This window comes from Phodopus roborovskii, unplaced genomic scaffold (genome assembly GCF_943737965.1).
Source record: "Phodopus roborovskii unplaced genomic scaffold, PHOROB, whole genome shotgun sequence".
Classification (NCBI taxonomy): Eukaryota; Metazoa; Chordata; class Mammalia; order Rodentia; family Cricetidae; genus Phodopus; species Phodopus roborovskii.
The window spans coordinates 40,131-63,039 of record NW_026125198.1 but is presented as its reverse complement, the minus strand read 5'-3'; the positions used below and the strand labels follow the sequence as shown (position 1 = coordinate 63,039).

Sequence of the window (22,909 nt, the reverse complement as noted above, 5' to 3'; positions counted from 1 at the left end):
ATTAAAAGGAAATAGAAAGCAAAAGGTAGTTGGAGTCTGAGCATTTTGTACAGGGTACCAGCCATCATGCAGAACCCGACCAGTGTGGCCCAGAGTGGGGATTTACTCTCACTTCCATTCCTAGTCACACACTGAGATCAAGACGCAATAGGAGGATTCACTTTATTAGCCTTTCTACATTTGATCATCTGCCTCCTTCCCGTTCCCACCACCTCTCATCTGGCGCAGGGGACCACACCCTATGGGGAACCCTGTTTGCCATTCTCAGGGTGGGAGGATAAGAGGGTTGGTCTCCTCTGCAGGTCCGGGGCACTCAGTGGAGTGCCGGTCCTTTCCTGGGAAAGGAAGCACTACCAGCTTCTTTTCCTCGGGCCCCAGGTAGAGGAACGAAACATCCAGAGTATCCCCCTGGGGATTTGTGGTTAGATCCAGCTGCACGGGAAAGGCTTCCACTGGATTGTTTTCCTTGGAGTCTTCAGGTTTCTCAACATCCAGGTCGGGAAGGTGCTGGACGGATCCTCTCGGAGCAGTTTTGGAGGGGGTGCTGGTAGAGGCGGTGTTTTTCTGAGGTTCCTCGTCCACCATGGGGACTTTCTTAGACTCCTGGGTAGCAGCAGGGTTATCACCTCCAGGAACCTGAGCCTGAAATAACAATGTTTTCAAATGCAGAATTCTACAGGGAATGCCAGGCAAAGCAGTTTTGTGGCTGTACATTTGTAATGAGGTTTTGGACAGTGGATAGCCTAGACTTGTGAGTTCTGAGGGATTACAGGTTCTGGATGCTTACAGAAGCCCCTTAATAGAGTTCCTCACGTGTAGTGACCCCCAGCCACAAAATTACTTTCATTGCTACTTCATAACTGTAAATTTGCAAATATCTGTTTGCTGATGGTCTTAGACTACCCCCATGAAAGGGTCATTCGCCACCTGTCCACAACCCCCTACCCCATCAAGGGGTGGTGACCTGATTGAGAAACATGGAGCTACAGGGTTGGGCTTCCTGCTACAAAGATTCATAACCAAACAGGTAAGTGGCTGAGTGGAAGGAACCGAAGTCCACAGAAACTGGTCAGCAGGTTTTTCCTTTCAGAGTGGATTTATTCAGTCCCCAGTGAGTTGTCTTTGCTCTCAGGTGTGGCAACAGATGGCCTCTTTTATTATTTGCTTTGTGCCAGTTCCAGTATGGCGCCCTTCATCCTAGTCCTTTTACGGGTTTACTCTTAGGGATTAGTACCAGCAGGTGATGAGGGTAGCAAGACCCAGACAGGGAAGATGGGTACCAGTGGCCACACAGCTCATAGGGGCAGAGAAGGAATGAAGCCCAGGCAGGCTGACTGGCCGGATCAGGTTCCCCACAGTAAGTACTTAGTATTGTAGAGAGGGATTGGATGTTTTCATGGAAGTAAGCCTCCCTGAGATGAGAGAGGTAGCTCTGAGATACTGAATTTAGCACTTTGAAGGCTTAAACTAGGCAAGTTTGTAGCTCACTGTTCCTGAGTGTTTTCCCTTATCCTACAGGGCCACATTGTGACTAAAATAGCAGGATAACTTTCTCTCCTTTAGGTATGGACTTAGATAACCTAAGAAAAGTGAACCTGTATCTTGAGAAAACCAAAAGTGTGTGGAGCATAGACATCTAGAGATGGCCTGATTCCATTGAAGATCACTGTTAAGGTGACAGGCTCAATGGGGAAAGCCACACTCGTGCAAGCCCAATGGCCTGAATCCCAGGCCCCAGAACCCATGTGAAGGTGAAGGAGAGAACAAACCACCATATTTGCAAACACACATTAATAACAACATTTAAAAAAGAGAGAGAGCGATAAATACCTGAGATTTGAAAAACTCACAAGTCACAGAGGCACTCTTTTTTTGAACCAGAGCTGGTTGTTGAACCAGAGAACCATGGCAAATACCGACAGGCTAAAAGAAAGACGTCATATGAGTATTCAGTCACTGGTGAGCACAGCGCCCACTTTCTGCTTGTGTAGACACATAGCTTCACTATGCTTTCCTGCTGTTGCCTTGAAGCAACTGCCTTGAAGGTCAGTACTCAGCCAATTCCCTCTGACGTATCTAAAAGCAACCGAGTACAGCTTGATGCTGGCTATTACGAGTTCCTCCTGTGTGTATGCACTGTCCACTGCCCTGGCCTGGGGTCTGCCCTTACACACTGTCCACTGCCTGGCCTGGGATCTGCCCTTACACACTGTCCACTGCCTGGCCTGGGGTCTACCCTTATACACTGTCCACTGCCTGGCCTGGGGTCTGCCCTTACACACTGTCCACTGCCCTGGCCTGGGGTCTGCCCTTACACACTGTCCACTGCCCTGGCCTGGGGTCTGCCATTAGCTCAATTAGGAAGATTGGTGGTTTCCTCTCTATAGCAACTCCAATATGCTCCAAATGAAGTTTTGTTTTCTCAGGAAAAAACACTCTCAGCTCCATCAGTTTCTGTCTATTTGAAAATAAAACTACTTTTTAGGAAATGATAAAAGTAAAGCTGAGTGGTGGTGGCACACCTTTAATTCCAGCACTTGGAAAGCAGAGACAGATGGATCTCTGTGGGTTCAAGGCCAGCCTGGTCTACAAAGCTACACAGAGCTACAAAGCTCAAAAAAAAATGATAAAGGTAATAAATTATTTAGAACTACATAAAGGAAAAAAGACATGACCTGTAATTCCAAGAAAGGTTCTCACTGTCTGTAACCTTTTGATCTTTTCCCTACTCATGCATATTTTTTCTAAGGACTTAGATTATATTACATAGGATATTTTATAACTATTTTGTCACTGAACAATATATTATAAAAGTCTTTGTATGGCATTGGATAGTCCTTTATGTTTTTCTTTGTTGTTTGTTTCATAATGGCTATGGTTACCCAGAGTGTCTCTGCATTTAATAAAGTCTCTTGTCAAACAACTAGATGAATGGAACTTCGTTTTAAACATTGAAACTATCTTTTCCTGTATCTCTAATTTCTTCCTTGGAGTAAATTCTTATGTGGTGGTTGAATGAGAATGTCTTCTATAGGCTCATCTATTTCGAATGGTTGGTCCCCGTTGGTGGAACTTTTTGGGAAGGATTAGGAGGTGTGTCACTGGGTGTGGACTATGAGGTTTCAAAAACTTACACCATTTCCAGTTAGTTCTCTCTGCCTCCTACTTGTGGATCAAAATACAAGTTCTTCAGCTACTGTTCCAGGACAATGCCTACATGCTTTTTGCCATGCTCCCTACCTTGATGGCCATGGATACTAACCCTCTGAAACTGTAATCCCCAAATAAACATGGTCTTCTATACATTTCCTTGGTCATGGGGTCTTATCACAGCAATAGCAAAATAACCAAGACACCCTAGAATTATTTTAAGATCATAGAGTATGTATATTTTCAAGGATAAGTGAACTATTATAATAAAATTTTGCCTCCAAAAAAGAACTCTTTGGCATATCCAAATAAGATTTATCATAATACATCTGAACAAGTTGTCTGAACATTATATCCTTCTCCAAGTCACATGAAGAAAAGACCAGAAATTGTTCAAAGAGGGAAAATCATTAATGTGACATGGTACCCAGGCTTCCCTTTTTCTCTTCATCATCATGGCTCAGGTAGAAGAACCTTTCAGAGAAACTGCAGGTGCCTGTGGGAAGAACAGCTGGCTACTTCCTGCTAGCTAGACTTTTCATTATCTAAATGTGTGGACTTCCTGGTGCTGTACTGGAGTGGAGGGGACCGTGGGACCTGCATGTTAGTGTCACCACTTGCTGGCTAATCTGAAAGAGCTAATAGTTTCAGTTTCCTTTGAAAATAAATATCTCTCCCCTACTCTGATTCCATTTGTATGAAATGTCTACATGGACAAAGCCATTGAGACAGAAATCAGATTCACAGTTTCCGGAGCTTCAGAGGGCAGCAATGGGGACTGACTTCATAGAGATGCATTCCTTTTGAGCGTGAATTATAATATTAAAAAAATTATGACGTAGTTACGGTGGCACAGGTCTGTGAATATACTTCAAAGAGGGAATTATCTGCCTTAAGAGGGTAATCATACTGTGCATGAACTGTATCACAATAGAGCTGTATCAATGCAGCTTTGCCCAACTGTGCTTCAACACAGCATGCTGATTAACATACATTTCTGATAGCTTTGGGGTACCTCATTCTATATTTTACTTAGCCTTTCTTTTGTGAAGAGTGGTCCAAAGAATGGAAAACTGTGCTGTATTCCATGTCCTCGTGTGTGTGTGTGTGTGTGTGTATGTGTTTCCTTTTGTGATTTTATTACAACTGATGATGAAACTCTTAGAATCAAATAAATCCCATGGCTGAGTCAAGATCTGCCCAATTTCTAACTATCTGAGGCATGAAGAAGCATCCTGTGTTCTATGCCACCCCAGTATAATCTGTGCCCAACAAATACTGGTGATCCGTGAATGCGTGCAGACTGTACCAACCGCCAGGAGCACTCACCAAGTCGGAGGGCTGGAGCGAACAGCTGGCCTGGGATTCAGTACATGGTGACTCTTTGATCAAATAATCCACAAAGTAAGCTGGGCCAAACACCCACTGTCATGAAATAAGAGTTAAGAAGTTAAAAATCTTACTCCAGGGACAACTCAGGATTGACAACCTTCCTTGTATAGAACTGTCAACAAACCAAGGCATGGTCAACTCACAAACTTACTGTTCCTAAAAGTTCCCAGTAATTTTGCTCTTTAGAAAATATAAATCAGTGCCTTCCCCTGTTAAGGATGTGAAGGGTACCCTTACATCTTCTCTTACTTTCTTAGTTAGCTTACTTTTTCCTTATGGAGATTTGTCTTATACTTATTTACTTACATAAGAGAGATAACAATACAATTAAAATATAAATGAGCCTCCTAGTCTATAACTCATACCTACCCAAGGCCTTAATGAAGCAAAAGTTGCCTTGCTAAATGTTGGTTCATAATCCCAAACCCACATGAGACTATGAATCTGTTCTTCTTGCTTTAAGGTTGGAGAAAATCAAGTCACCTAACACATACAAATTGCAAGGAAAACTGGAAGCTGTAATATGACTGAATGCACAACAGATATACTAGAGATGGGACCGGAGAGAAAGGACCTCAGGGCCTAAGCAGACAGAAGGCCTAAGTAGCCTCCTCCCAACCAACCTGCAGCAACAGTCTGTGTAACCAACCTGGGCATTTTAGTTTTACCTGGCCAGTAGCCCTGGTGACTTTAACAAGTGAGTACTGTTTCGAAGGGTTCTCACTGTTGAACTTTGCAAGTGACTCCGTGGCAGCTTCCAGAACTCTGGGGTTTGACAAGTCAAAGGGGGCCCGGGCAGTCAGGACACATGGAATGAATCTTTCTTTGAGAAACTATTGATGAGAATAGTTTTTAAATATTAATTTTCAGTCCTAGTAAGAGTCATAATCACACAAACATATATACCTCAGGCAGACCGAACTAAACTGATAATAACCAGTGTTGGCAAGGATGCAGCGAGGAAGGCGGTTTTCTGAGAAAGTGTTCAGTCGGCAGTATGAGAGTAATGGTAGTACTCTTTATCTTTGCCTCCTTCCCTTCCTCCCTCCCTCCCTCCTTTTTGAGCAGGGTCTCATGTATCCCAGGCTGGCCTTCTGCAGAGCTAGGCTTGCAGGCATGTACCCTGGTGCTTGGCTTTTGTGGTGCTAGCATCAAAGCAGGGCTTCATGCATGCTCGACACTCCAGACCTGAGCTAGTGTCCAGTCTCTGAGCACTATTACTTTTGTAATCAAAATTAGATCAAAGTGAGGGAGTCTTCACCTCTAATGGACTTATTTGCTATAGGAATGTGTTCAGAAGTACACAGGGCATTTCCAACCAACAACCTGGCCCAGCATGAAATCATAAACATACTTAAAACATTATGGAAAAAAATTGCAACTCAATCACACTGTTCTTAGGTATGAACTTTGTAGATGACAACATTGTATTTCAATGCCAAAACAGTGGACAGTCCCCTCTCTAATTCAATGTCCTTTCTTTTTACTGCTTGTGTAGACAAGGGCCTTTGAAAGGTTGGTGTTTCAATATTGACATGACTTACATCTCTGTGATCCTTAACACTAAGAATAAAATCTATCATGTAGTGACTATCCAGTAGAACCCTGTAAAGTCAGTAGATGACGTCATTATGGTGGGAACATACCACCTTTTGTTAGAAATGCAAATAAGTCAGAAAGTAAAACTGGCCACACCACTATGCCATCAGTACAGTTTCAATGTCTTTGGGAAGAGCTGGATATAACAAATGTGCACTCATCAAGGGAATTAGCCTTGGAGTGTTTTCAGAGAAAATCCACTGTCTTAATTAATGGACATTTTGGGGGTGGAGGAAGATGGTGGGAGAGCTGGGTCCACAGTGCCTCCTTACCAAGTCCCCATTCGTATGAAACCACTAGCACTCTTTACAGTGGTCCTCTGACTTGCATCAGACTGGTCCTGTGTTCACACTTAAGCTGTGCTTCATTCAGTGTTTGCTCCAGGGTCTCCTTCCCCTCAGGAAGAAGCAGCAGCACCATAGCCACCAGGAGATTGTTAGAGACTCAGGCTCGGACAGACTGATGGAGGCAGTCTGCACTTGGACAAGAGTCACGGGACAGTGCGTGCACATAGTCCGTTAAGTGGACATTCTCCACCTTCCCATGCAATAGGCTCCTGCTTTTCAGTGACCTTCTCTTGTACAAAGCAGGATCCAGGAGAAATGAACCCACTTATTTCAACTGTCCACTCATTTTTGGCCATATTCTTGCCTGTTATTCAGCAACAGTAATGACTTTTAAAACTTGTTGTAAGCTAGGAAGTCTTTAACTGGGGGTGAGGGATGTGCATCCCATATGATAGATGACATAAGACTATAAATCAAGGTGGTTTGAGTGTTTTAGCCAAAGTGGAGAAAATGCACTGGGAAAGCCACATTCCTTTTACGGAAGCAGCACTGGCACGTTCCTTAACAGAGGTCAGCAGGGCATCCTCATTGGAAGGAGAGGCTCAAGCAAGCACAAAGATGTGAACATGTGACGTGTGTTCGTATGTGTGACATATCCATTGTAAGGGTGACAGGGTGGCATAGACAGAAAGGAACCCGGGACCAGTTGTTGGTACTGTGCCACTCGAAGGAGATTGAAAATTTAAGATTGGAAGCAAGTCCTAGTTCTTGATAATAATCTAGGGATGCTCCCTCAGGAGGAGGAGGATGTCAGCAGGGGTCGGTGCTGGAGGACTGAGCAATGGATATCACCGGGAACACAGAGTAAGGGGGGAGAAACTGCCTGCCAACTTGACAAAGCCTTAGTTAAATAAATGCCTTTCCCCTGCTATCTTTTATTAAAAGGTACCACACCCTCTTGACTCACCTGGGCGAAGAGTACAGTTATAAGCAAGTAGATAGAGAACTCTTCTTGGCTTGTTAATGTGAAACATTGCTTTGCATTGACCATAAACCTAGAAGAAACAATACACTTGATGGCATGATGCCTAGAACCACGAGGTTAACACATTCCCCCCACCTCCCCCCTACCACGCCAAATAGAATTTTGTTTTAATTTAGCAAGAAACTTAAAGTCAAGTTCTATGGTTTGGGGGTGGGAAGAACGGCTGTTTGTCTTCAGACTGTTGCCTTTTCCTGAGACACAGCCAACTTCCCAGCCTCCTCACACTTAGGGCCCGATCCTTCTAACTGTAGGAATGGAGCAGAAACAGTTTTCCATCGTCACACTTCACTGTCACATCAGCACAGTTTCTTTCTCTATCCTTCATCTTTCCACAGCTGGATGCCAGTGAGCATGGGGATAGGGAGCCACAGTTGGAGGTGGCAAGGTCACAGACAAGCACAGCAGGAAGCAGGGCCTCCAAATCACTCCCAGAATAAAATTCTCTGGCCAGGAGCTTCAAGTTTGAGATTACATAATAAAATCCCCTGGAAATTTTAGTTTGAAATTACATAAGAAATAGACTCCTAACCTGACCGAGCACACTCCTCTCTATGGGTGTCCGTGTCACTAAACCAACTCTAACAAGAGGATATACAGACTTGGTTTTTCAATATCAGGTGCAGGTTGGCATGTTTGGCAAGTAATGAGGGAAGGTAATCTTGATCAAAAAGTTGATTCAAACCACTGAAGATCCCGCCTTGTATTCTATGGTAGTCTGTGTCAGTACATGGAAGAGATCCCAGAATCACAGAGTCAGGTGAAAACTAACTCCCTTGGTTTTAAGTCTTGTCAGTGGCCATCTTTGAAAAGTTGAGCACAAGGCCGGAGAGATGGCTTAGTGGTTAAGACACTTCCTACTCTTCTAGGGAACTGCTTTACAATGCCCATATGCGGTGACTCACAGCCATCTGAAACTCCAGTTCAGGGATGGGGGGTGGGGGTGGGGGAGAATGTGGGGATTGTGGGTGTTTCGCATGCCACCTTATGATTGCTGTGGGCACTGCATGAATGTGGTACACATATATCCAGGCAAGGCACTCATACACATTGAAGAATAAAGTAATTATTTTAAAAAGGAGAAAGGGAGAGTTCTGAGACCCTTTAATTCTATGCTTCAGGAAGTTCTAGAAGATGCCTGGTGATTCCCCACATTCCAAGTCTCCCCTTTTCCTATCTGAAAACCTCATATATTAATATTCATTAAAACAAAACCTAGCAGAAGAAAACAAGCTATTCTCCATTACCGCTATTGTCTGGCTTATTCACATACCAGATTCTCTCAATCTCTCTCTATCTCCCTTTCAGCTCAGTGGCTGCTGAAGGATCTTAAGCTAGAAAACAATTTTGGGGGAACCTGTTGAAGTCTAGTCAGTAGGACCCTAGTAGGACATCACAGGAGGCCCTCCTCCTGACTAAGCACACGGATCCTTTGCCTGAGAGGTAAGAAAGTCATGAACAGATGGTGGACATGGGACAGGCACCGGCCCCCAAGGACTTACTGACTCATGCAAAGTCCTCGGGCCGCACTCCTTCTGTGGCTTCTTGCTGAGTACGTGGCAGCCAGTTTCTAAGACATCCAGTGTGAGGTAGAACAGGGATCCCATGTCCTCCTGTGGTAGGGTTGGAGAAATACCCCACCCAACATGAAACAATCTCAGGACAACTGGATGAATAGCCTCTTCCTGGGCGAGCCAAAGCATGTGTGTAGCAATGCCTTCTATACTGCTGAAACCTGGAGTGGATCCTCTTAGCCCTTGTGCCTAGGGGCAGCAAGTGTCCAGAACATGGTGAAGCACTGTGTTTCCACTGGAAAGCCCCTGCTGACACGCAGCCCTGACTTGCCAACCCTGGCTGCTCTCTGCAGCCTGTCCAAATGCTGCCCCAAAGGCTGTCACTTGCCTGGTAGTGCTCCCATGCATCATGAACTCGGGAGAGGCTCAACATATAGCCGTCCTTTTGGTCTCTGTTGATGTTCTGTAGGGCAAAGCCCGCAACTGCCAGCACTTCGGAGCTGTTACAGCTCAGAGGATGCAGAAGTAGGGGGGAAAGGGGAAGGGGTTGCCCTGGAGGAGAGCGAGCCACCACGCAGCATGCAGCCAGGGTGCAGAACACCAGAAGTCGGAGCAGAGTCATCCTGTGGGGAACAAAGGTGGAGGTCGTTGTATGATGTATAGAGATGCCAGGATGGGCCCTGTTATGGGTCTTCGAGACTGACTTGAGCAGTTGTGTAATTGCAATCAGAATGGCTGAATGTGACTTGAAACACTATGTCCTACCATCACCTTGATCCAAACAAGGCATTTTCTGAGTCAATATTTTGAATGGGATTTGTCAGTGTTCTAACCTTAGACCTAGAGCATGCCATTCTGTGCATGCAAACAGCTCTAAGTTTCATAACCTTTTCCCAGTAATCACAGCAGATGTTTGATCATGACATGGGAGACCTGGCTTCTGTCCCAGTGTCTATTTGCAACACAGTGGCCTAGCATGGTGTTCCACCTTTCCTGCAGATGGTCTCATGTCCACACTGTTACATGAGCGGAGCACAGAGGCTTCGGCCTTCCCAGCTCACCTCCTACCACCTGGCCAGATGAGAGTCTAATCTGACTGGAACTGAAGATAAGCATTATTCAAAAATTTCCCTTTCTAGCACCTGTATCTCTCAGAAAAGCCTTGGGCTTCATCTCAAAATTGTATTTAAGGGGAAAAGGCTGAAGAGAGCCTCTAACAGTTTTCTCATCACATTATAGTTCTAGTCTTCCTTTTGTGCACGGGCAAGTAAATTCATTAAGAGACCAAAACCTGGTACTCACTTTGGCAGCACGTACACTAACATTGGAACAATACAGAGGAGATTAGCATGAACTCTGTGCAAGAATGACATGCAAATTTGTGAAGCTTTCCAGAGATAGAGAGAGCAAAACCTGATACTGTTAAGAGAAAGATAATTATTATTTTGTTTGTTTGTTTGTTTTTTGTTCTTGAAGACAGGGTTGCTCTACATAATAGCTCTGGCTGACCTGGATTTCTAGACTGGGCTGGCCTCAAACTCAAAGAGATTAGCCTGCCTCTGCATCCTGAGTGCTGGGATTAAAGGTGTGGACCACCCCTTCCTGGCTGGCTATGATTCTTGCCTCTCTTTTTTAGCTTCCATTTAAAACCCAGGGAGGTTCTATTTATTAGAACTATATGAAAAGTTGTTTGTTTATTTATTTATTTTTATTGTTTTGACAGGGCTATGCAGCTGAAGATGGCTTTCAATTTGTAATCTTCCTGCATCTGCCTCCCAAGCACTGGGATTAAAGGTGCATACCACCATTTCTGGCTACAAAAATAAGTATCGTTCAAACTTCTCCTCTAGGACTAGGTTTCACATACACTGGGGAAACTACTCTTTTACTGTGCTCCATCACAGGGAGTTTTATTTTGACATGGCTCATCTATAAGTTCCCCAGTCTGACTTGGAACCTTTAACCCTGTTGCTTTGGCACCTCAAATTTCTGGGATTACAGATGTTCCCCACCATACAACACACACACACGCACACACACACACACACACACACACACACGCACGCGCACACACACACACACACACACGCACACACACACACACACACTTTCTGAAGTGTGTGATGTGATGTCAAGAGTCAAACCCAGAGCCTCTCTTATATCAGACATGCATTCTACTACTGAGTTACATCCACAGGTTTTTTTTTTTTTTTGTATATAGTTACATTTTTATTATTAATTTATTTTTATTTTACATATCGATTCCAGTTCCCTCTCCCTTCCTCTCTCCTATCCTCCCATTAACCCCCAACCACCCTTCCCTCCCATTCTCCCCCCCACTCTACATGTAGGGGGATGCCCTCCAGGAGGGGTCATCTAAATCTTTCAAGTCATTTGGAGTAGGGACTAGCACAGACCACTTTTTAAAAAAGTTTCTATTAAACACACACACACACACACACACACACACACACACACACACGCCAGTGGAAGTTACGCCAAAAGCAAAAAACCTGAGTCAGGAAGGGAGCCTGCAGATTAGGCTGCTTCTGCTGTAAGCATTCCCTAAATTGAGCAACCCCTCAGTCCCTACCTCCACCCCTGCTGAGGCTTTCTGTGTTCAGACAGATGGAGGTACAGCTGTGTCCACCAGCACCCATGTGGCAGGCCCTCAATACACAGAGCATGTCAAAGACTCCAAAGCTTTGGGGTCAACACTATTTCAAACACAGTTCTCTACAACAACCGGAACACACAAGAGTGTTTCTGCATAGTGTTTACTTTTAATCCACAGATAGATTTTGGAGATGTCTGTGTTCATACAGAAGGATTTCCTGTCTGTGAGGCCTTTTGTGGGAACCTGGTGAAAGGGACCAAAGATGTTAACTGCAAGTCAGACCTTCTAAGCAGATGGAAAGAAATGTCTTAGCCCCAGGCTAGAGGCTGGATGGAACTCTGACATGTGGTAAACTGTGGTTGACAATAGCAAGCCAAACAAAAGAAAATCTTCCAATGCGGCCAAAGTATCTAAACTGACTTGAAACTTTGATCTCACACTAAACCTAAATATAACACACTGACATGTTTTTAACTAATTACTGTTACTAAGAAAATTTTAATTTTATGATAAATTTAATAAATGACTTAAATTTACTATGATAAATTTAATTGTATCATAGTTGAGCATAGAACAGATTTTTTTTTTTCATTTGATAGCCACTCACAGGCAATCAGGTAATGGCATTTGCTCACTAACTTAGTGGTGGTACAGACACTCATTGAAAACTCTAAAGACAACTTAGCAAGTTCAACCAAGTGAGAAAACTGGGGTTCAGAAAGGGTAAAATCCTGACTGAATTAAGGCAAGAACGGGCAGAGGAGCCTTCCCTTTTACCATTTTTCATCAAGTCTGGTGAGATTGCTCAGCCAGTAAAGGTTCTTGCTGCCGAGCCCAAAGACCTGAGTTCAATTCCTGGAACCCTCATAGTAAAAGGAGAGACCTGATTTTCGAAAGTTGTTGTCTGATTTCCATAAGTGAGCATGCATATGGCATACACATCACTCCCCCATTCACAAAAACAAACATACAAATAAGTGTAAACGTAGGCTTTTTCTATCACTGGTGATTAGAACACTGGCTGAACTATTTCAGTTACCAACCCACTGAGGTGGTGAAGCCACTTACCTGCTGTAAGCCTGGTTGCCGAATCTGTCAAATGTGCTAATCATGACCCCTGCATCAGTAATCATTTGTACAGAAGGTTAGAACAGTGGCTGGCACATTGCTAGATGTTGCATAATACTGCTACCTGTAATTCACAAGTCCTTATTGTGCAATTGCACAATGCCAGGAATTGAATTAGGCTGTTTGGAATAAAGAGGTAGTTAAGGCTGACGTGGCTTGAGGACGTCCCCAAGGATCAGAAGTAGGAAAAGTAATCGCCTATTGAAATCAGTGAAGAGGTGGTACCTTAAAAGAAAGATTAAGTCTCACGGGCTCTGTCCTCGTGAGTGGAAAATGTCCGTGTCAGGAGAGTGAGTTTGTGATCCTAGAGTCCTCCCCTTCCTTCCACTGCTTGGCACAGCAAGAAGCCAGTCCCAGTGGATGTCCCAGTCTCCAGCATGGTGAGTGGGACTCTAGGACAGCAATGCAGGATGGACCAGGCTAATATGATGCAAAGCCCACTTTTTTTTTTTTTTTTTTTAATAAACAAGTTGTTAATTAAGATTGATTTACAAACCCAAATCTGAAGATCACAGTTCCTTAGAAATGGGCTCTCAGTTGTGCTTTCAAATGGAAATAACATGAGAAAATGGGCATTGAAACCAGAAATAGTTACAAAAACAAAAAAACAACTCAAAACAAACAAACAAACACAGATTGGGAGGCCATTCAACTGGGAAGGCTTTGGAATTTAAATTCCCACAAAACAAAACAAAGCCCAGGGTAAACCCTGAGACCAGAAAACAACAACTAACCTCTAGGCAGAAACTTTCCAACCAACAAAAATTCGTTTTGCTTCTCCTGTGTCTGCAACTTCATTTTACAACTTTATCCCCTCATAATCCTGGGCTCATAAACCAATGAATTTAAAAAAAAATGTTTTTTAAAGTTTAAATGTGTTGAAGTTTTCCTTTATTGATTTAAAAGTTAGATATTCAAATTCTGGGGTTCAACAGAGATTCAGTTTCAGCCAGCTGTGGGTACATGTTTATGGGGTCCTCTCTGCTAGTGTGTCTAAGGCCTGAGGAAATGTACTCAATACATTCAGGTGGAGGCCCCTGGAACAACTTTAATGAAAGGCAGATGCAAACATGCTAAAAAAAGGTCCTGACCACATGGTAGACTGGACTTGGATGAGACACCCATTTTAGCCCTCGTCTGTGTGAGCCAGGCTAGTGGAATAGCCCTTCTTAAAAGCCCAGCTTCCTCATCCATGTGGGGCTTCGAACCATGCAATTGCTAAGGGCCTGCCTCTCTCTGCACTGATTGCCATTCCATCTCTAGCAGCTGTAGGATGGAGCACGTTTACCACCATCCAGGCTGTAGGTTAGAATACAACTGAGCCCAACCTTCCTCTTGCCTACAGCTTATGGGAGGGGTGGCATCGGGAAGAGGCCAGACTAGTTGCCTTTGCTAAAGGTGGTCTCCAGAGCTCATTGATCTGCTCCTTTCTCTCCTTCCCACCCTTATCTTTCCTTTTTTGCACAAACACTAAGCAAACAGCTCCTCCACTTGTGGGTGAAGAACCAGGGTTGTATAAAAGTAACGCTGATGAGTTCTTATTAATCTGCCCAGCCCTGCACTAAATACTGCTTTTCTTCTGAACCAGGAATTTAGACAGTACAATAATTCCTATTGTACAGGAAAGGTCAGAAAGCTTGCTCAGGGTTTATAGTGCAATTATAAAATCTGAGTCCCTGCTCTTCAGGAGTCAAGACTAGGAAAGCATAGGGACCCCTTCCCTGCAAGAGGCAACATTCAGACAGACTGCAGCTGTGGTCCAAGTTGTGCATGATGGATGAAGTGGGGAGGATTGCCAGGGATGAGGGAGGGTCAGGGCAGTGATGTCTTACCATTTCCTTGCACTCTAACCTCCCCCTCCCCAGAATCTGAAGGGAGAGTTACAAGGCCCAGGAAACTTAAGAGGCTTAGGAAGTTCACAAAGTCTCAGGACCCACAAGGCCACTCCCCACAGTAATTGCTAAGGTCAAAGGAGACTGGAGTGAATCTTGCTCAGTTTCTGGGGGAAAATGATACAGCTTTTTGAGCCAGATGAGAAAAGACAAACAATAGGGCCATGCGGAAGAAAAGGAGCCTTCAGGCTAGATGGAGCCTCTCACCAGCCAGGAAGCAAGAATTTCAACATAATTAATACTTGCTATGAAGGCTGCTGACACAGAGAGAATATTTCTTGCACATGTTATGTTTCATATCAAAATAGCAATGAACTGGAGGTAAAACCATGACGTTGGGTTGGCCTACTCTGAAAGGTTAACATTGTTTGTAGTAATAACATCTCTCCTTCCTTCAGCTGTCACCCAGGATTACTTTACCAGTTGTAATCCTGTCCAGTGTTCCCCAGGAACTGCTCCTTCATCTCACTGAGGCTCATTAGCCACCCCTTGAAGACAGGAGCCTCTATATTGACAGAGCCATATGTATGACTATTGCTAAAAGACAGTGAAGTGTCTTTGAGATGCCCACACTCTCTTAGGTGTGCCTTGCTTTCTTTTCAAATATTTTTTATTAATGTTTGTATTTAAAAATCATATTAAACTGTACTGGGGTGGCACACACCTTTAATCCCAGCATTCTGGAAGCAGAGGCAGGTGGATCTCTGTAAGTTTATTGCCTGGTCTACAGAGTGAACTCCAGGTAGCCAGGGCTATTACACAGAGGAACCCTGTCTTAAAAAAAAAAAAAAAGTAAAATAAAATCCTACTAACAATATCTATCAAATCCTGGCTTCTTCATGCTGGCTTGCTCTGAAAGTCTTTCCTGCATCAGAAGATCTGGTTTGACCTGAGTCAAAGATTACTGCAGGAAATAGTGGCCACCTCCAGTGACAATCACTCCTGCTGTGGTGTGCTCTTCAGTGACCTAGCCATCTTTGAGTCAGCCATGATGTAGGGAGTAACTTCCCACCTGTGCATAATGAGTTCATGGTTCACCAAGATAGACTCGGCTAAAATGATTTCTTTGGTCTGTCCTTGCTGCACAAATCTGGAGATTTGTTGGTATCTCCCCATGAATGGTCATACAAAAGCAATTAAAGAAAGAAATGGATCATGATGTCTGCAGGAAGATAGATTCAAATGGAAATCATTATAAGTCAATCTCAGAAAGACAAAGTCTATAACACATTTTCTTTTCAATGCGGAATCTAGGTTTTAAAGTGTGTGTGTGTGTGTGTGTGTGTGTGTGTGTGTGTGTTTGCTGTGCTTTTCCTAACTCATCTCAACTCACTTTCTAGAACTAGATACTATTTATTGCTCTCAACTCACCCAGCCCGAGGCCACCTCTTGCCATTCTGTCTCAGGTCACTCCTCCTAGAACCTGGCTGGCTCTCTAATGTTACATTTAGGCAATCATTGGAAAAATTTAGACTATTAAAGCAGTTTCCATCAACAGTGGCCACAGGGAAAGACTACCTGCTGCATTGCAAGCGGGATTTCCTGTCAAATCCTTCTAGGGGAGAGACCAATAAACTGTACAGATTCTGGGTTCCAGCAGGCATAGATTTAATTCCAGATCTGTACTCGCCAATGGGAACCCAGGAAGCGTTTTTTCCACACCACCTAGGCTGGGTGTGAGAACCAGTGAAAACCAGTGCTTGGGCATGGGCTTGACCTCTGAACTTCACCAAAGATTCTAAATAGTAAGGAAAGGGCAGGAGGTTCTCCACCCACTTCACATACTCACAGTCTTCGCAGGGGAAGCAGCACTCAGGTGAGGCTCAGTCTGCAGGTCTCACAGCCGGGCTTTCCTGAGGACTTGGGTCATTCAGGCTGCGGGATCAACTCCCACAAGCAACTGGTGAATAATACTGAAGCCCGTTTGTTAATTTACTAACCAGAGGGATCCTCTCCTGGTGTTCCCAGTAGAGCCAGAGAGATGCTGCCAGGTTCTTCTTCTGATTGTCTTTTTATATCATGCCACCATCACTTCAGAACCTGGGGAACAATACACTGCGTAGCTGGGTTTCGGGACTGGTATATACACCCTGAATATGAGAAGCAAGATATCAGGGAGAGTAGGCTCTAATTAGGTTTCTTTCTAAGGAGCCACCCAGCATTTTGTTTCCACCTAGGCTTTTCCCAATCCCACTCACAGGGTGTGGCTGCCTTCCAGATGTCCTTCTCCACCCATAGAGAAGCCGCTTCCCATAGGTCTCAATCAGGAGGTGGCTGTAATTGCCAAAAATCCACCGTAATTAGTACTGTACAAATACTGACCCTGAAAGGCTGGGGACGTCATGCCAGGCATGGGTAAGTGCTGGGAGCTCACATGGAGTGGTGAGGAGAGAGGCTGTGACAAAGGTCTCCTCATTTCATTTGATAGCTGTTACCACATAGCAGGTGTTTTTCCTAAGGCATATGACACAGCTGTGAAAGTCGCAGAAGCAGTGTTTGACTTCAGCCCCTGTTCTAGGGCTCTGGCGTACTTCCGGTGGAAGCTCAGCTAGCTTGTTTGGGGAATAAAGACATGCAAGTACACCCTAAGGGTCCAGTGGAGAACAGGGGAGGAATGACCCGTGGAAAGCCCAGCAAATCCCGCTGGAGCAGGGTATTCCCAGCAGCGATTCGAAGAAAATTCGAAGCACAAATTTGAGGGATTGATTTATCCCTCAAAATATCAGTATTTTCAGAGTATTCATTTTTGTATAGTTTTGAATTTTAGGACACTGCTAATGTTTTAAATATCTAGAACTGTAAAATTTATCAACAAAACAGTGTGTGTGTTGGGGGGGGAGCGCTAAAAAATTAAAACCAAATGAAAAAGAGTGAGTTTGTACTTCAGATGAGTACTGAACGCAGCAGAAGGAAGAAAATGACAGCTCGTCCTGCTGATTCACCTCTTGCTGAATGCAGTTCCTTGATCATATAACAGCCTTTAAAATGTGTGTATGAGATAGAATGCACACAGCACTGGGCACCAAGAATGTGACAGAAGACAAGAAAACACTGGGGCTTTGGTTCGGCATCAGAGGCAGCTAGTGTATTCAGATTTTGATAGAGACCCTTCTGAGATGATTAATTTCTGCTATGAAAGCTGAAAAGGCCTATAAGCAAGGAGATTCGCCCACCAAGAACTGAACCAGTCTTTTTTTTCCTTTTGAGATAAGCTTTCTCTACATATCCCTGGTTGTCCTGGAACTCACTCTGTAGCCCAAGCTGAGCTTGAACTCACAGAGATGTGCCTTCCTCTGCTCTGCAGTGCTGGGATTAAAGGCATTTCTCCCTATGCCCAGCTCAATCCCAGTCTTTATTAGACACCCAGGCTCTTTGACACATTCGATTTCTAGGGAGTGGCGAGTGGAAGTTGACCATGTACAGAAAGTAAGGAGGAATTCAGAGAGTGAGTTTCTGTAAAAGGAAGTAAGTGAAGCCATTGTCAACTCTTGGACAACCTGAACATAAATCATGACAGTATCTATTATAGTAAACTGAAAAAAATAGTGACCTATAGAATCTTTAATGTTGACAGCATTTTAAGGTCACTATTTGCAGCCACTATTGTAATAATCAATCCAGGCAAGAATGACCAATGTGTGTTAAAACATAGTGAGCAAAAGCTTAATGTACAACAGGTTGCCTACAGACTCTTAGTATCTGCTCAGAGAGAACTCCTTTTGTTTTTTGTAAGGAGTAGTGTGTGTGTGTGTGTGTGTGTGTGTGTGTGTGTGTTTGTGTGTGTTGTCCTTGGAGTCCAGAAGAGGGCATCAGATCTCCTAGAACTGGACTTACATGCAGCTGTGAGCTATCTGATGCTTGTGCTAGGAATGGAACTCTGGTTTTTGCATTACTTGCTCTTAACTGCTGACCCACACAGATTGCTTCTTAATTTTAATGGGGAAAATGTAATTACAGAACAGAAGAACCTGAAAGACACCATGTTAATCAAACGATCAATATAAAAGCATTGATATTGAGAGAAACTGATCTCATAGGCTTCCTGATACAACATATTAAAGGACACGTCATCATTTTTGTAGTACTATGGAAAAGGTTTAGTTTGAAAGACATTCTACAAAACAAAGATATATTAGTGTACATCCACACATATATATGCTTATATATGTACATATAGGAGGGCACATGTATTTATTACCATGTTGCCATGGTAACAAAAGTGACTATGGAAGAAAGTGTTTATTTTGTTTCAGGGGGATAAGAATCCATCATGGCTGGGAGGGAGAAAGCTGAATGCTAATATCTGCAAACATGAAACAAGGCCATGCCTCCAAAACCTCCCCAAACAATGCCACAAACTGGGAACCAAGTGTTCAAATATCCAAGTCTATGCAGAACATTTTATTCAAACTACCACAGCAAAGGTGTGTGTGTGTGTGTGTGTGTGTGTGTGTGTGTGAGAGAGAGAGAGAGAGAGAGAGAGAGAGCACATGTGCACATGCATGTTTGAGCTATGTTATGAGAACACAGAGGAAAGACAATAGTAAGAGGTGACAACCCCAGGTGGGTTGTCAGAGAAGAGGGAATGTGAGAGACCCTACTCTGGAGCTAGACAAGGTGGGGGAGATCTATGCATTTCCTGCCTTTCCTTGTTTCAGGGCATTCGTTTACACCATAAAGGGTTAGGGTTAGGAGCCTTCTGATTGGCTTAATAAAGAGCTCAATGGCCAATAGCTAGGCAGGGGAGAATAGGTGAGACTTCCAGGCAGAGAGAGAGAGAGAGAGAGAGAGAGAGAGAGAGAGAGAGAGAGATTGAGGAGGATTCTAGGCAAATGATTTCACCAACCAACTAAGAAGAAGTAAGCAAACCACATGTCAGAATGTAGATTAAAAAATATAGATTAATTAAGTTACAAGAGCTAGTTGGGGAAAAGCCTAAGCTAAGGCTGAGCCTTCATAATTAATAATTAGTCTCCAGATCATTATTTTTGGGCTGGCAGTTCAAAGATAGTCCAACAAGAGAGCTTGCTACACTTCCTCACCACTATTCAATAACTTTTAGTTAGTGGAAACTGAGAAACTTTTTTTTTTTTTTCAAGTTGCAACCTTCCTACTTCTCGGTGTTCATGAAATGTGTTTGATATCCTTCACTCTCCTTCACAATTGAGACACACATGGGTGTACAGATTCTCAGAGAACACAGAGAGTAATCTCTAAGAGACCTGTGGCTGGAGACGGTGCTCTGCAACCCTCGGAGTTTATTTGGGGGAAAATCAATCAAAATCAAAATCAAAAAATGCTTCTTCCTGGACCTGGAAAGGTGACCTTGGGGTTAAGAGCACAGGCTGTCTTCCAGAGGACCCGGGTTCAAGTCCTAGCAGCCACATGGTGGCTAATAACTGTAACTCCAGTTTGAGGGGATCTGATGTCCTCTTCTGGACTCCATGAGCACTGGACACACATGGCACACATATAAGCAAAACATTTTTTTAAAATAGGAAGAAATAGAAAGAAATTAAAATAGAAATCAATGCCCCTTTATGGGCTTGATTTTCCAACTCCAGAGCCAGGCTAAAGGCCCTGCAGGTGAGCCAAGCAGACCTCTGTGATCCTGTCCTGGGAAGACAGCCTCTTTGTCAGAGAAAGTATTCCCTTACACTTCATAAATTTCCTAGGAATCAGAGATATACTCCTCAGGGTTTAAAGCTATGTGTGGTGTGGGGGGGAGATTGATGAGGTCCCATGAAGGAAGCCACTCAAGTCTGAGAACTTAGCTCTCTCTAAGAACCAGTTTTCTCCTCTTAGGCATAAGGATATCTCCCTCCCTGTGAAGGGAGGTGACATGAAACCTTTGGACATTAGAAATACAGGCCTCTATCCCTTCCACTTCAAACCTGCAATATGATCCACACTGGATCAGAATCATGAGGGGAGAGATTGACAGGCCCTCAGAGAGTCTGTCCATCAAAGCTTGCTTTCCTGGAATGATATAGCCAAAGTCCCGAGAAATCAGCCTTTAAGAGCACACATCCAGCCACAGGGTCCAAAAATCCCCAACCTTGTATGTTTCCAGCCAGTACATGGTGTTTGTCACTCTTGGCCAACCCTCAGACAAATACACAGTTATCCTTTAATCCCCATGAGGCAAACTCCCCGTGGCTTTGATCTGGTTTCCTGGATGCAAGGATGACTGACCTCTGGTGGGCTTACATCAGAGGACGATGCTCTTAGGGACTGGCTTGCTTCCACAGGTATTAGTGCTGGTGCTGGCCTGGATCAGAGGCTCCTAGGTGGGAGGGAGGGTAGCTGGAGGGATGCTCCTGGGGACAGACAGAGCCATACTCGCAGATGGTCAGCATGTTGGGTGGAGTTTGTAACTAGTTATTTGACTTCAGGTACAGGTATTTCCCCCCTTTGTTGGAAATTGTTTCTGTGGGGCTGCGATCAGAACCAGCCTAGCAGCCCCAGGTCCTCACCTGAGTCAGGGAGTGTGGATTAGGGAAAGGCTATCTGACAGAATTAAGAGATGGAGACACAGGACAGTCATCAGGAGGCTTCTGTCCATACTGAATGCCCTGTTTATTTCATACCTCCAAATTTAAGTAATTAACCAAAGGAGGGGCCAATTGAAGAGGACTCCTATTATTATGTATAAAGGGCAAATAGCAATCACTTCCCCTATCCCTGGAGGCACTCCCTAATTGCGTGTGTACTCTCTGCCTTCAGGGTGAGTATGAAGGGGCTCAAGCCTATTGTTATTTAGATAATAGCCATTCACCACTGAGGCCCAGGCAACCTGTAGCTAGTAAACTAAAATGTCTTAAGGATAATAGAAATGCTCTGAGCTCTCTGAACAGTTGGCAAGATGGAATGGATTCCATCTATGGTCCAGACACCCCTTGATATCAGTTTTCTTGTCAATGAAAACATGGAGTCTGATGGGATGGCCTAGTGGATGAAGACCATGCTGCCAAGCCTCACAGCCTGGGTGTAACCTCCTGAAGCTACCACAGAAAGAGAGAACTGTCTGCCACACAGTGTCCTCCACACCCAGCCATCTCCAGGGACTCCTGCCTATTAAACAAAGAAATAAAATTGTAATTTGAGAAAAAAATTAAGTAAAAAAAAATGTAGACAAAATTCATATTTATACAAGACCAGGCATATAACACATGCCTAATGAATAATGAGGTTTAATATTTTTTGTTCTCTGTCCAAATTTTATATATATATATATATATATATATATATATATATATATATATGCCTATGAATGGAGCTGGACCTCGAGGGCTTAAATGAACTTTAATCCAAGCTTTTTCAAACTTTTCTTCTCATAAGGTCATCACTAGTGTGATTCATGTGCTACTAGAAAACCCAGAAAACCTGCAAGTAGTTGGAAAACAAGCCTGCTTCAATGCGCTGCTCAGTGAGTAATTGTTCCATATCTGAGATTTTCTTCTGTGCACATACCACATCCATTTTATATAAAGTAATATAGTACTATGATTCTTTATTGTAGCTTAATTATAAAAGCCTACAGTAGATTATTAATAATTAACCCATTTCTGTAGTTAAATTTTCAATTACCACATGGACACTTTTGGACAGTTGATGCAATTATCCAAACCAGAATTCTCTTTGTAAGACATTTAGATTGTTTCTTTCTTTCTTTTATCCTCCTATGGGGGGTGGGGAGCACAAATGGCTTCAGTTAACATTCTTGTAGGCAAATCTGTTTAATTATTGTTTAATTATCTTCATTATTATCTTAGTATAAATGACTCAAAGGGAAGCCACTGGGTCAAAGGCAATCTCCAATGTGAAGGCTTTTGATGTGATTGCTCTCCAGCAACACTGTAATGACAGAATCCACAATAGCAGTACTTGAATCACCAGCAAGGAGCTTCTTGGGAATGCTGTAAGCACAGGAAACAAACATTTCTCATGAAAGGACTGGGAGGGGCCCTGAAGCCTGAGTTCAGGGCTCTCCTTGAGATGATGGACCTGGATTCCGAGGGGATCAGAAGGATATTCCTCCACGTGAGTAATGCCCTGAGCTCTAATGCAGTTAAGAAATTCAACAGCTGTATGACAGGCACTGTTCTAGGTTCTGTGGATGAGGAACTGAAAAGCTAAGCCAGCTGGCAAGATGGCTCATTGAGCAGAGCGCTTGCTGATGAGCCCAAGGATCACATACTAAGGTGGCAGCAAAGAACTGATTCTGAAAGTTTTCCTCACACGCAGGCCTGCACTCACACATCCTACTCACAAAATGATAATAAATT

The 22,909-nt window shown here is 43.7% G+C and overlaps 1 protein-coding gene and 1 non-coding gene across 2 annotated transcripts; one reads left to right on the top strand and one right to left on the bottom strand.

Annotated features, from left to right (window-relative positions):
• Window positions 1-137: 137 nt before the first annotated feature.
• LOC127226850 (fetuin-B-like) lies at window positions 138-16,634 on the bottom strand. Its single transcript, XM_051190967.1, is given in 10 exon segments — window positions 138-642; window positions 1,831-1,923; window positions 4,480-4,575; window positions 5,211-5,331; window positions 5,333-5,375; window positions 7,396-7,483; window positions 8,973-9,083; window positions 9,373-9,607; window positions 12,670-12,718; window positions 16,562-16,634. Coding segments are annotated over 9 exon segments (1,209 nt in total). The 5' UTR covers window positions 12,714-12,718; window positions 16,562-16,634; the 3' UTR covers window positions 138-264.
• LOC127226882 (U6 spliceosomal RNA) lies at window positions 10,279-10,385 on the top strand. The gene has a single exon (XR_007834940.1). It is a non-coding gene; the product is annotated as a U6 spliceosomal RNA (small nuclear RNA).
• Window positions 16,635-22,909: the final 6,275 nt, after the last annotated feature.